At 43.9% G+C, this 15,024-nt stretch overlaps 1 protein-coding gene and 1 long non-coding RNA gene across 5 annotated transcripts in view; one reads left to right on the forward strand and one right to left on the reverse strand.

Moving 5' to 3' along the window:
- Nucleotides 1-15,024, forward strand: part of LOC116238033 (uncharacterized) — a 21,465-nt gene continuing 6,441 nt past the window's right edge. For 3 of the 4 annotated variants that reach the window (XR_016465848.1, XR_016465847.1, XR_004168855.2), the window contains exons 1-2: nucleotides 1-1,224; nucleotides 2,213-2,324. This is a non-coding gene — a long non-coding RNA (uncharacterized LOC116238033). Of the gene's footprint in view, nucleotides 1,225-2,212; nucleotides 2,325-6,841; nucleotides 8,390-15,024 lie in introns of those variants that run through there. The other variant, XR_016465846.1, reaches the window with a different exon arrangement.
- PURG (purine rich element binding protein G) overlaps nucleotides 2,326-15,024 on the reverse strand; it is a 25,682-nt gene continuing 12,983 nt past the window's right edge. The window contains exon 3 of the mRNA XM_090138752.1: nucleotides 2,326-4,384. Within this exon, the coding sequence (XP_089994878.1) occupies nucleotides 4,282-4,384 (103 nt within the window). The 3' untranslated portion in view covers nucleotides 2,326-4,281. The remainder of the gene's footprint in view (nucleotides 4,385-15,024) is intronic.

The following is a 15,024-nucleotide window of genomic DNA, read 5'->3' on the forward strand; positions in this document are numbered from 1 at the left end:
TTCGCGCCGCGGCGTAACGGTCGCCGCCCCCCTGAGGGGCGGCTCGGCACGGGGCCCGGGGGTGCCGCTGCCGTCTAGCAGGGCCGCAGGATAGCAGGACGCCGCGACACGGGGTACCTCGGCTCTACTGCTTCGTTGCGAGCAGTCGCTCTGCTTCAGCCCGAGTGGCCGAAACGCTTTGCCTCGCAGACCGGAGTCAATAACGGAAAGCAAACGCGGCTTGCAGCCTCTGGAGCTGCGCGGCACCCGTGCGGGGTGCGAAGTCCCACCGAGCCCCCCGGTTAGGCGTCGCCCCGCTGCCGTAGCGGCAGTGGCCTGGCGGAGAGGCGAGGCTGCCCTCCGGAACCGGAGCCGTGAGGCACGGCGGGTAGCGCAGCGCTGCGTGCGCTTCTGCAGAGGAGTTCCCCGGCACGTGCTGCTCCTTGGACGTGTGGAGTAACGCCATAAGACGGCCCTATCTGGCGGCTAGCTCTGGTACGCGTTAAATCACGCCGTGTGTTACGGTGTTCTTCCGTTGCATCATCTTAGAGGCAGGCGTCATCAGGACTGGCGTGCACGTGCCCTCATGTACCTAACACGGCCTCTACGAGCATTTCTGTGTACTGCAGCGCACCGAACTCCTTGGATCTAATGCGTCTTTTGGGCACGAGTTTCAGCATTTTCCTCGCTGTTAATGATGCCGGCAGACACAATACAGTTTCCTCAGTTTCCACGGGCTGAAACAACCAGAGTTGCTGAACTTCTCTTTCCCTCAGGTGAAATCAGAGGGTTTAGAACACTGTGCACCTTTAGTGAGCTTTCCAACTAAAAATACATTTAGCAAAGTAAAAGGGAGTAATATATTTACAAAAATACAATTTTTTATTTGCTCCTAAAGGGCTTCTGCCATTTCCGTACTGACAAAAGATGCCTCTTGTGAGCTGTGAACAGCTTGGAAAACTCAGCCAAAGAGCCCCTGGACTGCTCACTGGGCTGCTGAAACCCAATGGGACTCCCATACTATCTCCCCAAAAGGAGTCCTGAGGGTATTTTACTTCTCAGTCTCATAAATAAAGACTTAAGCAATCAGATATGTAAAGCATTTCTAATGCTTCCACCTGGTCCTTGGTGATGACACGAGGGACGGTTTAACTTCAGTGTGATACACATCTTGTGAAGATGTTTTCCACCTGGACCTGATGGCTCCGTGCAATACAGAGGTTGATGCTGACATGCTGGAAAGAGGTATGCACCTAGGAGGGGTCCACCCAACTCTTCCTCAAGGTCCTGCTGGTGTGGTATTCACCCCAGCACTCCTATATCTCCTCCCTGCACATTACCTTTGCACAGCGGGGCCCCTCACATTCACACCCCATGTGGCATGAGCACTCCCTGGTACCCCTAGCACCCGACACAGCCTTGCACGCCTCTTCTGCAGTGGCTCTGCTGAGTCCCAGTACCCTTTTGACAACAGTGGGAGAGGCAGTACTGGGGAGTTGTACTAGAGGGGGCACAAGAAATCATCTGAGAAAACAAATAAATCTTATTTAGGGTGGTGTGAAGATGCTTGGCACTCACAGGGACTGAGCAGAACTTGCTGCCTCCCATTTGAGGCCACAGGTAGATAAAGGGGCATTTTGGAGGGCAGGAACAGGCACTGTTGTTCCTTTAAATTCATCTACTCACAGACTGGATTCTGTACCTGAAGATGCATGGGAAAACAGGTTTGCAACCACTTGTGAGTGCTGCCTTCCTTTGTACAATGTCTAGTAACCAATGCAAATGCCTTGTTAATGCGTGGCACTGAAAAACCAAGATAGTGTTGTCCACCTTTCTGAGGAGAAAAAAAAAGATTTTGCTACATCTCCTCCTCCTGTGAACATCATTAGATGTCCACAGCTTTTGGCTGCTGTTTTCGGTGACATCATCACGATAAATCATTTCCTTCTCAAATGCAAAACACCGACATCAGAAATTACTTAACCTCATTGAATACATTAATAACAATCTAATCTCTAAACCGTACTTAAGTGTACTGAAATGCAGTGATTCTTCTGTTGTGCACTTACCATTTTGAAGGGTGTAATTATGAAAGACTGGTGGAAGAGGACATAAGGTTGAAAAGCCCTGGGGAGAAGATGTGAGATAACCAAGAGAGGCAGATTTATATTCTGGGTCTTGGCTAAAATCATTGCCCCTCACAGGCGGACACATTTCCCTGTCTTACTCACAGGAAGCGCCTACGTGGGAGACACTGTAAGGGCAGCTCTGAGTGACTGAGCCCTGAAACAGCCGCAGCGTGCATCAGGCAACAAGAATCAGACCAGACAGTTCAGACTACACAAGTAAGCAAATTTATTTTAAGACAGAACAAATATTGTGGCAAACAACAATATGCAAATTCAGTTGGTAACAGGGGTAAATATCAGACTTTGTTTTCAAATAGATATAAAATATATTCAGATTTTGTTTTGTCCAGAAAGCAGCTCGTGTGGGGGGCTTGGGATGGGAAGGGTCTGTCCACACCATCCAACAGCCCATAAAGCTCCAGAACCAACAGTGACTCTTCTGCCAGTGGGGCTGCATATGTGGGCTCTCCCCCCACAGGACAGAGGTGCCTGCTGGAACTCCAGCTCCTCTTCAGTAGTTCCCTCCCTTCTGGTAAAAAGCCAATTCTTGCTACAAACTCCACTTTTGGTTGTGGAGGAGTTGGAGCAGCACCACAGTGCCCACCTACCTGGGGATGGAGTGGTCACAGGTGTCCTTTTTAGGCACAGATAAGCACGCAGAGAGCTGCTGGGGAAGCAGCTCACCTCCAAAGGCAGAGGAGTCAGACTAAGTCCTGGCTCCAGGCTCGCCATGGAGAAAGGGGACAGGATTGCCTACTGCAGCACAGGGGTGGCTGTAGGGGGAGAGAGCTGCTTTCTGGAAAAGCCGTCCCAAATAAAAGCACACATAGAAAACATTAGATTGTCAATGATGCTTTGAAACAAATTCAAGTTTATCATTTAGTGTGTGTGTGTTCACTTCGTACAAACAGAGGAGAAATACTGTGAAACTTCAAGCTCTGGTCAGCATGTCCTCAGTTAGTGTCCACAGAAGCACCATCTGGTATGGAAGAGTTAGCACCACAGAGTTGTAGGACCTAACTGATAACATGCATCATTGTTGAAAAACTGGGGTCATGGAGATCCATGGGGGACATGGTACAGTCCATTAGAAACAATACAAGGCAATTTATGCGTCGTCATACAGTACAATACAGTCACTGACCAACCAACCCTTTCAGTACAGTACGGAACATGTAACACTTTGCACCCTGTTAACACTAGGGGACTAAGAGACTCTCACACTTTTCTTTCCTTCTGGCCAATTCTGGTACCAAAATGTGCAGGAAGGATGAAGAGCTTGACCCTTCCCTGACATGCTTCACAGGGTCTGCACGTCAGGAGAGACGGGTCCTGACAGCCCCAGAAGTGCTCCTTACTTCTGGCATAGTGAGAACAGGGTCAATTGAAAAAGTGCTAAATTACAGTACATTTGCATTTTTATATGTCAACTACTGAACAGCGAAACAGATCGTTTGAAAACAGAATCGGTATTGTACAGTAAGTTCACACTTAATTCTTCACCGTTTCTACACTTGTAACACATGCATTTTATTTCCATTAGTGTGATTCCAGTAGGACCAACATCCTTCAGAACAATGATCTACCATTAAACAAAACTCCCTAAGAAAAATACTGAGCATCACATAAGTTTCAGAAAAATCTGTTAATTAGCATCACAATGTACTCAGATTTACATTTAGGGTTCTTCATGCCATGAATTTAAAACAACTTTTGGTTAATATCCTGAAAACAAATCAAAACCCCCCAAAATAATAATAATAATAATAACAACAACAACAATAATAATAAAACCACAAAAAAAAAACAGCTGGGGAAAATAAATTCTCTGTCTGTAGGTATATGTGCACACACATACATGCACATACACATTGATGGGTGCATGGGTGTGTTTGGATTTGGAGACTGCTTCCTGCAATGCACAATTTGTTCGATAAACTTGACTCATTTCAAGGTCATTCACGTGGGCCAGGAAATACTTTTGGGAAAGAGCTCTAAACTATGGAAAGAAATTAAAAATGTCTCTGCTGGAGAGAAAGAATAGGTCAGTAAAACATTGTCCGTGTGCCATTTCAATGCACTTCCCATGAGCTGCCTCAAACCCAAGCAACTGAAATCCCCTAAAAGAACCATCTTCTGCTTAAAAGGTTCTTCCCAAGAAAGAGGTGCTGTGCTATGCATTACATTCACGCCTTATGTGTGCCGTGCAGCAGAATATGCTTAACTTTACCTTCCCGAAGGACGAGATGCCAACTCGGAGGGGCAAAAAACTACACCTGTGGAAAAAAACACAGAGACCTGTTCTGCGTCCCTCTTCCTTACCAGCTTCCTTTTCCCAGAAGGAAAGAAAGCACTCAGCTCCCCAAAGGATGACAGAATATGGGCTCAAGTATTGAAAAGCATCCCATTGTGTCCCAGCGCCAGCCAAAGGGGCCAAGGCCCTCTATAAGCCTTTCTGAGAGGCTGTCCTCTCATCAACTAGCGCCTGAGAGAGCACCTGAGCCACTGGATGCTAGTTCTTTAAAGCTAGATTTGCAGGGTTAATTTGGCAAGGAGGAGAGGAAAAAGTCTGGAATCTATGTACATTTCCACTTTAAAATCACACTATGGAGAATATAAAAGCATAACACTTTGGGTTGCTTTTTAACCACTTTCAATTCGGAATGAATACCCAAACCTATAAAGCTCTATCAGAGAAGAAAGCCTAGGTTGAACCAAAGCAAAACCAGCTCATCAAGTCAATACTTCATCTGCTGAAACAAGCAAAATTACCCCTTTTTTTTTTTCCACTGGAGGTTATTTCCACCACAGCTGCTTGCTAAAAGTGAAGGTAGAAGACCTAACTCATCTCCCTTCCTTCAAGCAATTGACTGCACTGATGGATTTTTCCCCCCACTCATGTCACCAAGGAGCAAATCCCATCCAGGAGCATTGCCAAGGAAAGGCTCCAATAGAAGGATTGCCTTGTGGGCCTCATGCATGATACCTCATTGGGAAGAATGCACAGAACCCTTGCAAGCACCGTGGTTTACTTGTTGCTGCAGTAAACCCATGATGGCTTTTATAGAATCAAAAGACATCAGAGTGTTGAGAGGGTATGATTTGGAATATCAAAACCTGAACATTGTGCATCCTGAGGATCATCACCCAGGTCCAAATACTAGAGAATTACGACTTTGCCATTTGGGACAAACTCTATCCCATTGATTTTTTGCTGGAGACCTGGCAACTCAGGTCCCATACCAGCCATGCTGAAATATTGCAGGAATCTAACAAGGATAGGAAAGCACATTGACATGGCTTCTTGCCATACGACTTGCTAAGCTCCTCCAATCTCAATTGCTTCTCTCCAATCTCAACAGCAAACCCAGTGGTTATATGCTCCATTGTCTAAAACATTTGCAAATCCTTTAATTTTTTTTTTTTTTTTTTTTTTTTTTGCAGTTCCAGCCACAACGATCCCAACAGCACTTTCAGTACAGGCACAATGATGGCTTGTATTGCAATGGCTTGAGCACAGTTGTTACTGATATCTGCATCTACAAGCAGTTTCAAGTTAGCTTTCCCACTGACCCAACCTGCTACTGCAGATCGGGTTCTCCTACCAAAACCGAGAGTATCTGCCATACACTCTTAGCTCTCGTTCTGTTTCACATCCTGCTGTCTGTGTAAATCAAAGTGTAAATTATACCATCTTGCACTATCCCAATCCCTTTTGAGATTTCTCCTGTATCTTTGGTGTTAAAAACAACCATGCGCTTGGTTCTCTGATTGACCTCAAAGTTTACAGCAACCACATCTGCCTGGATGTCAATGATACAGATGTTCAGTCTATTAGGTAAAAACAATCTTTGACAGTTTCATTTCTCTCATTTATAAAATTGCTAAGAGATATGCAGTGGAAATTAGGCACCAGACAGTGGTCACATACACCTCAAAATTATCTTCTGATGGCCCCTAAGTAATTAACACCGTGCGTAAGAGACTAAATAGACTGGGGAAAAAAAGTGGTTCAAAACTCAGTGCTAATAGTACTTACAAAAGTGCAGTGCTCAATATAGTCAGAAGCAAAGTGACCACTAGTACTTAAAGTGCTAGTTTTAAAGTTTGTTTGGTTCAGTGTCTAAAACATGGGGAGAACATGTGTGATAGCTAGGGATAAAATCAAAACCAGATGGCACTGCAACTGTACATGCCACACCAAAAGTGCTTCAAATCACACCATTTCAGGGATGCATAACGCTACAGGTCAGATTGTGAACACATACAAGCAAACAACTGACACCTTTTAGGTTACGATAAAGAACAGCTCCATTAACTCCATCACTATGAACCGATTCAGAAAGCAAAGGGCCACAGCTTACGAAAAAAACAAGAGTCTCTCAGAACAGGTACAAGTCTCTGCAACTATGATACTCAAAGTCTAGCAAAAGCAACCCTGGGAAGCCTGCTGAGTGTCTGCAGCAGGCTTCACCAATGCTATCATGCAGTTTACAGAGGAGTCACGCTGCAGACTGCCTCCTTTTACAAGCTATCATACAGTTAGCCTATTTATGTACTTATTGGTGGGTTTGTTTCTATACTTTTTACTTTCGCTTTCTGACTACGTGTTAAGCCGGCTTTTCTCTCTTCACCACCCTAATGGTGAAAGGACAGTTAGTGCAAGAACAAGACAATGAAAGCCGCCTAGTAAATGTCAACGTTCCTAACATCCGATCTTCATTTTCATGAAGGAAAACATCCCCAAGAAGGACTCTGGATATGCAGACATCACATTAACATGTCTAGCATGCTGTAACACACAGCTGGGTGACTACAAGACAGGAGATACGCAAGAAGGAAGGAAGCTGCAGGAAGATAGGACCAGACAGTCAAGATGTCTGCCTCCACTCAGCTCTGCAGCTCCTTGAAGGACGCTGGGAGAGGAGAACTCTTCCTGACAGAGGCCAGATGCTGTCCTTTCTTCTCCTTAAACACACAAGACGTGCTGCATGCTTACTTCTGCTTCTCCTATTCCAGCTGTTGGCTTTTCTCCCTGTGAATAACCATGTTGAGTTGAAAGCCCAGACAACCTAGGGCAGACCTACGAGGACCAGGCAGCTAAACTGAGGGGGGTATGAGAGGACGAGTAGAAAGCTGGAGTAGCAGGATCTCAGGAGAATAAACAAACTGTCAAGCTTAGATGTCTCAAAAGGTTTCAGCAGGAGCCTGACAAAAAAATCACTGAACATCCTAACTTCCCAGGCTCTGCTTGCATAGTTGTCAACTCTTGTGAGTGTTTTACTAGGCAACTCCTAGCTGTCCAGTACCTGATGCATGCCAGCCAAGTGCAAAGCTTTATGGAGAAAGCTCTGTTTAAAATGAAAGTATTGGCTTGCTGGAGTTTGCAGTCAGAAGCTGCTGTCCGTGTTTGGCGTTTCTTTCTGTGTTCTGTAAATCACTCCTGGATTGTCAAAATGAAGAACAACACCTTGCATGTGTAGTGGAATGTTCCAGGTACAACTGTAAAGCTTTTCCTGTACTAAACCAGTGAGCAAACGTCAGAGAGGTGATTTTTCAGAAACAAATAATAATAATACCTGAGGAGAAAAGGAATTTCAGAAACAGTGTCCTGATCTCCAGCGTTGATTCAAAGACAAGTACTTAAACAAGCAGAAACCAAGGTGAGGCATCCTGGAGCTAAGAACACAGATCCTACTTTGCAGACACAGAGCTGGAAAGAGACAAGTCTGGATAAGATCTGGATGTTGGGGATGGGAAGCACCAGCTTCACAGCACCTGCAGTGTTGATCCAGACAAGAAAACTGCTGAAAGAATCTGTCCTGTGACCCTGGCTTTTGTGTTTCAACCCTCTGAGCAGCTGCAGGCAGCAGCTACTTAAGATCTAAGCTGGCCTGATGCAGACATAGCCCTCTCCCACCCAAAGCTCACCAAGGAACAAGTGTGCAAACTTGCACATCTCTGCTTTCATGGCAGTAATGAAGACATGCTAGATTACAAGCGGTTATTGGGCATCATGCTGGGCAAAGAAGTTTCCATGCTTCTTATCACAGGCACTGAGCAGATCTTGCAATGTTGTCATGTATTACTATCTTTTGCATGTAGATACATGGAAAATATTTGGTTTCAGTAACAATGATCTCATTGTTGAGACCAAAACCAAACACTGTACGTACTGAAAATATGCCAACATGGAAAGTACAGTACAAAAATTACTCATTTTCCCAGTCGTTTTATTTGATGTGTGTTCTTTTCTGATGGTAAAGATTTTTGGTTAATATAATCAATGGGTAATAAATCCAATGCTAGAAAACTGCATCAAATTGCAGGGTAGTTTTCCACGCTGCTGTGCCAAGGAAGGTATACAAGTGTACCATATTTTTGCTTACCTATGCCTGCAATTCCTTGCAATTTCACCTCCAGCTGGACTGCAGCCATTTTTAAAAACCACAGCTGTTCCACACTTTCTCCAAGAAGAGCAGTACACAGGCTGCCTCTCATGCCATGCTGGGACTGTCTCACCGCTGCCCTGGCATAGCAGTACCTGCTATCCTTTGGGATCGCACACAGGAAAACAAACAGACTGTCAGGCTTTTCACACCAGGCTGGTGTTGCACAGAAGTGTTGCAGGCAGTCATACAGCCCGCAACCTTACCTGAGTGCTGCTCAGACCTGGTTTTTAAAGGCATTGGTAAATTCATGCTTTAGTCAGCATGCTAGATTTTCATGCAGATATTCTTGGCAACTTTTCCAGTCCCTAAAAAACAACTCATTTGAAAGTTTATGAGAAGCAACGTTTTATTTTTGGAGGCAGAGGCTTTTGCTGCATCAAAGCCTGCAGATATCTGTATGCCACAATTAAAAGCTGATTTTCAGTGACGAATAAAGTGATTCCCAGACACAGCATAGTTCAGAGTAAAACATGATCCAAGATTGCTCAGTAGAGCACGGGGCCATTTTTAATTATATGCAAATTAACAAAAAAAGCAGATCCTGCAGCGGAAAAAACAATTCTAGGAAGAAATAATCATCCATCTTTTGTAGTCCTAGTGGTGGTGGTGCTTGAGCAGAAGCTTATTTACAAAATGGCAATCTCCATGAAGAGGCTGTCTTATCACTGCCCAAAAAAGGCATGAATGCAGATACACACTACTACAGCTCCATAGATCCTCTGCCTGGAACATTCCTAGAAGCGTGGGGATGGTGCCTGAGGACTGAGATGTGCCAAACTGAGCCCACACCAATCCGCATGGAAGGAGCCTAATTCCAGCTCCAGCAAGGGTGCGTGCACACTGGCACGTGGAAATTAAACATTATGAGCCTTGAGTATGGGAAACTCTGTCCAGTTCAACTCATACCAGCTATGAATCTAATGCAACCCACAAAAATAGCACTCTGAAATTTGTGCTTCGAAATGCACGCTTTCCGCATAGAGAAGGAAAATCATATGCCTTTTAAATTATATATAAATGAAAACATCTTCTCAATAAAAGCATTAATTATGTGTAAAACAAAATGATATTCAAAAAAATGCAGCTGGCTTTAGACTTTCTGCACTTGATTATTTACATGTGGACTAGAAGCATCTTGTCCCTGCACAAAAATATCCTTCGCATCGGATGACAGAGAAATGTTTCTTTTTCTGTGTAAGAAAAAAAAAGTATAAATTCATGAACTCTTGGAATGGTTCATAGAGGGATGAAGAAAACCAAGCATTAGGTTCACAGAGCAGTGAGAAACAACCTGTACCCAAAGCTATATGGTGAGACAGTCACATGGGGAAAGAAGCCTGCAACTTTGATTTATGGCCAAGAAAGACAGCAAGAACTGCCCCTTGTGTGGCCACCTGGATACCAGTTCCAGTGAAACTGGAAGTGCACCTAGGGGAGTGATGCATGTGTGATAAATTCATTTACAGGACCTTCTAGCCACAGCTGCTGCTCCTACTGAGGGATGCTGCCAGCAGAGCCCCTCTAATACAGCAAGCGTTGAAGCAGCAGAAAATAGAAAGTCAGCAGGCACTGACTTCAGAGCCTTTGTGCATTTTCTGAGCCTAAAAGCATTAAACAACTATCTACCTGCTTTCTAGTCCTAGCTGGATACCCACCCACATAGCTGGGCATTGTGGTCTGCATCCAGCATTATGAAACTGAAGGCAGCCAGAGAACACCGATATATTGAGCTTCTGTAACAATGGAGCCTGACGATGGGAACATTGGACCACAGGGACTGCAGGTTGAAAGCAAAACATTTTATTAATGCTAGCTAAGCTTTGTAATGTATGCTTATGAGTAAGGTAGAGGTTGTATGTAGATCACTTTGCCTGCCACCAACTACAGCTTCTGGAATTAAATGCAGCAGCTGTTGAGCGGTATGTACAGTATCTATCAGTAGAAAGAAAAGAGAGTAAGGTGCAGTTGAAACAGTGGGGGGTTTAGCTTGGCAGAAAGCAAGGTCTTTACTTGACATCAGCCAGTGACCAAATATTACATCAGGAGCAGAGGACCCCCAAAATGCAGCCCTCCAACTCGAGTTCTTGCCTGATTCCAATGCTACAGCACCAGCACCATGCAGGAGAGTGAGAGGGGTCATCCTTGGTCAGGAGTTCTGCAGGCACCAGACTGAGCCTGGGAATGGCCAGGAATGCAGGCAGGTGGGTCACAACTCATATCTAACTTAGCCATAAATCTCTGCACATGGTGGCCTGGTGCTGACTCAGATCTGTGATTTCTGGTTTGTTCTTTTTAGGCTTCCGTACAATATTTTTGGCTTTAAATGTCTTTCTTGAGATGGTTTCTAAAAAGTGTAAGTTTCTTCCAGCAAGAATCACACCTTCAATCTAAGACAAAAATACGGTTATCTTTCCTAGATGTCAGAGGTGGTTAAAAAAAAAAAAAAAAGCTATTTTGGACTATCTACTGAAGTGTACCCAATATAGTTTAACAGCAACAGCTTTTTCAGCCCAAATTAGTTCACCTTCACAGGCAATCTTTTACAAGCAGCTTAAAATTGTATCAAACTCCATCCAGAAGGACACTTTGTTCTGATCTCCTCTAATATTGCAACTCTTATTTTGCATTAGTTTCTGCATCCATACAAAATTCAAGGAGGAGAGAAAAAATCCTTCACTGGTAAAAGAGAGTTCTAGGTTTTACTAGTACAAACTTACTGATTTTTACTTTTTAATAAATAAATTAAAAAAAAAAAAAAAAGCTGTCAGGCTTGAAAGCCTTTTGGGAAAGATTGAAGTGAAGCCCCTCTGTAAATGCATATAAAAAAATCTATGTTCTTGCAAACTCACAGTCCAAGCCTTCTGTTGGAGTCACATTTTCTGAAAATGGTAATATTTAGCATTGTGGAGCTGCATCGCATAGCTGGCTGGGACTGCTTCAGTTGCCAAGGCTTGTGAGCTGGACAGGATAAAAGATCTCTGCTAAAGTATTGGCAAGAATGACTGCAGAAAAGGTTCCCGGAAGACTGGCTGCCAAAAAGAGGCTGGTGTTTAGGCTGAGGCAAGTGAAAAACACCCATGTCGTTGTCTCCTGCTTGTCCTCTTATGCACAGCCTCACAGCTGCAAAGAGGAAAAGGCTGGAAAGGGGTTTGAGCAACTGCAGAGGGCAGCCCCAGGATGTATCCTAGCAGGTCAAGGGCTGCTGCAAGTTTGCAGCATGGACAAAGAGCGAGGCCGCTGCTGCATTTGCTGTGCTCACCTCAATGCCCAAATACTGCAGTGGCAAACCATCCCTCAGGTGTTAATCCACTGCACCTCTAAGGCTCTGAAAGCAAGCATTGGACGTTTAGCTAATTTTTTTCTTTTTCTTTTTCTTTTTCCCCTCTATTTTAAGAGGGAAATGAACCACTTGTACGCAACTAAAAAAAATAGCAAGTCCTTTGCTGTGAAAAGTTAAAATTCATTACAACCTAAAAAAACAGGGCAATACAGACAAATGTGTGCTTTCTGTGTCATCAAAACTTGTGGATGTCAAGTGTAATGAAGCAGAATGGAAGAGAATGTGAGCTTCTTCACCTTGTTAAGAGCCTAAGAAGCTGAGGAGAATAAGAAGATTCCCCCAGGTCATGATTTCTCTTCCTCAGCACAGAGGGGCAAGGAAGGATGAGTCTCGCTGAACAGCGTTTAAGGGCCTATCTCAAAAAGAGGTTCAGAGACAGACTACTTGAGCAGTACCTCAGTCCTACCCCAGAGTGCTGTTGTGCAGTCTATGGTATCCAAACCATGGCCTAGTCTTCACTTCTACCTTTCACCAATGTTTCAAGAGCCTCCTCCTCTAACTTTTCTGTTCCTCTTTTGGGGGGAGTGCAGGAATACTTTTGACATGATGTCTTCTCCTTTATACCTTAGCCAGCAAAAATGTCTGTTTCTTTACTAGATTTGGAGTTTCCAGCACTTTCTCCATTTATTTATTTATTTATTCATTCATTTATTTATTTATTTATTTATTTATTTATTTGTTTGTAAGACAGCCAGAAGAAACCTATCACTAGTTAACTCAAAGGGTCACGCTCAAGAGCGCTGAGAGATGCCTGTGCTGGTATAAGTAGAAAATGCTGTTACTGAATTCAGGGGCTGGAATGCAATTAACATACACACCAATTGCATGCCACCACTTTCAGATCCCACGGACAGAAATGTCCACATAATCCCCAGTGTGATCGCCTTCCTCCAGAATTCTATTAGATAGTGAAGGAAGGCTGAAATAGTTGTGCTCCTGCAGTATCCAGAGCAGATCTGTTTTCACCTTTCCTGTTCTTTGCTCACTGGTTTAATATAATCCTGAGTTTCAGGATCACTTGCCTCCTGCTTTTTGTCTTGTTCAACAGCAGCAGGGGAGCTCATGAGATGCAGTGATGAAGGGGCAGCCTCCCTTATATGTCCATGTACAGTACAGTTCCTCTTCCACCTCCCTCCCACTCTTTATATATCAAGCCCAGCTGGAGCATCATCTCTTCTCTGCCACTTTGACCTAGGTCCCATGGGCAGGCTTTGATGGTACCTCATCCTGGTGGTTCCCTTCACCATCATCACCCACTGCAAAACATGGAGCCAGAGCAGGACTACAAAAGAGTGGATGGAAGACTGGCAGATGCACAGCTCTTATCTCAGCATCTTCATATCTACTTTGCTGAGGCTATGCTCATTCTACATACCTAAATTTATTAACTTGGCTAGCTGCTTGGGCTGATTCCCAAGATGATGTGTTAGGGACTTGCTGTTATGTGCACAGAAAGAATCAACTCCAATCATTCTGCAACCAATTTGAATGGCAGTGTTTAGCTCAAAATGTGTACTTCCATACTGTAGTCTACTTCTGCCTTCAGAGAAACAGAATTACAGTGACACATAACAAAAGGATCAAGACACAACATAAAGTTATGATTAGAAACAATAGTCTAAGCTCAGAGTAGTACTCCTAGTAGATGAAGAAATGCTCATGCCTGGGGAAGCTGTTTTATGTTGACTACAAGTAAGATTCTGCATGCTAACAGTCAGTGTGTTAGTCAGTAGTTAGTCTACAACAAGCATGTGATCAAATCTGCTCTAGGTAACTACTTTGTGCAACCCTACTTGACATGAGAATGATCACAGAGAGAATAAGTGAGTCACTAAATAACTGCTAAGCTAAATAACTGCTGCTTTGCTTCAGCGTGACCCCCAACCTTGCAGAAACTCGCCTCAACCCACAGTTAACATCTGTGTGCTCCCAAATTCCCACTGTCCACACAATAGCTGCGTAAGTACATGAAGGCTGCAGAACAGGATGTCTTTAGTCACTGGAATAGTTAAGGCCAAAGAATGTCAGACACAGGCTGCTATCTACACTGCTCTAGTGACCTTGATGTTTTGCAGCCAGATGGAGGGAAAGAGTACCAGCTGAAAAGATATGTTCCGAGGAAAGAGGCTTGGTTAACCTCATACTGTAGTTGTTCTCTGCTTTCTAAGTAAGGGTTTGAGCCAAAAAGCTATTTTCCTAATTCTGCCAGGTTGAGGGCATTATGAAAAAGTTAATTATAAAATTAATTATTATGATCAAAGTTAAAAAGCTGTCTTCAGTATTTTAGAGATTAACAGAAAACTTTAGCCTACAATCTCTGGGTCTGCAGTACATGCTCTAAACTGCCAATGGACATCAGGGGGCTTCTTCCATTTGTAGCAGATCACTGCTGCCTGCAGCAAGGTGCTTCACCAGCCTTTTGTGAGAGAAATACAAGCAATCGTGAGGATACTACAGCTTTAGAAGACTTCTAAGTAAAATCTTTTTTTATGATTATGGGTGGAACAAGAGATGAATGAGCTAAATTCACACTCATTGACAAAATTCACTTGCTAGAGAGCATTTAGAAGCTAGAAACACATACAAAAAATACCTTCATTTTCCAGAGAGGTAGGCAAAGTGATAACCTACCAGATAAGGTGGAGCCAGGAAGACCAGAAATGATTGGAAAGGTATTTGGTGTGAACACAGACTTACGAAGTCAATAATATGACAAGATAGCACCTGCCTAACCTACTCAAGCTCTTCTGCCTGAACTTAGGGTTGCCTTTGGCTTTTCATTTGCTCGGTGGAGGTGAGATCTTTTTTGCATCAGATTATTCACAGAGTAACAGCAAAATCCTCGATACTCCTTGTCCTCCCCTAGCATTTTGAGCTAAGTGAAGTTTGGAAAGGAAAGTTCTCCTCCGGTGCAATGCCAACCTTCTGTACAAATGCTAAACTTTGCTACCTGGGAGCCCAAAAGTCTTCTGGTTTGTTACTGGCTGCGAAGCTGTCAAGGTCTGCTGCTGTTAGCACAAGATGTGCTTCAGCTCACCCTTTAGGACATTAATGCAGAACAGAATGGATAATTAATTTATGTTAAAAATACCAGGGCTGCATTGGCACATCCAGCCTTTTCTGA

Source organism: Phasianus colchicus, chromosome 4, assembly GCF_987193195.1.
Source record: "Phasianus colchicus chromosome 4, bPhaCol1.hap1.1, whole genome shotgun sequence".
NCBI lineage: Eukaryota > Metazoa > Chordata > Aves > Galliformes > Phasianidae > Phasianus > Phasianus colchicus.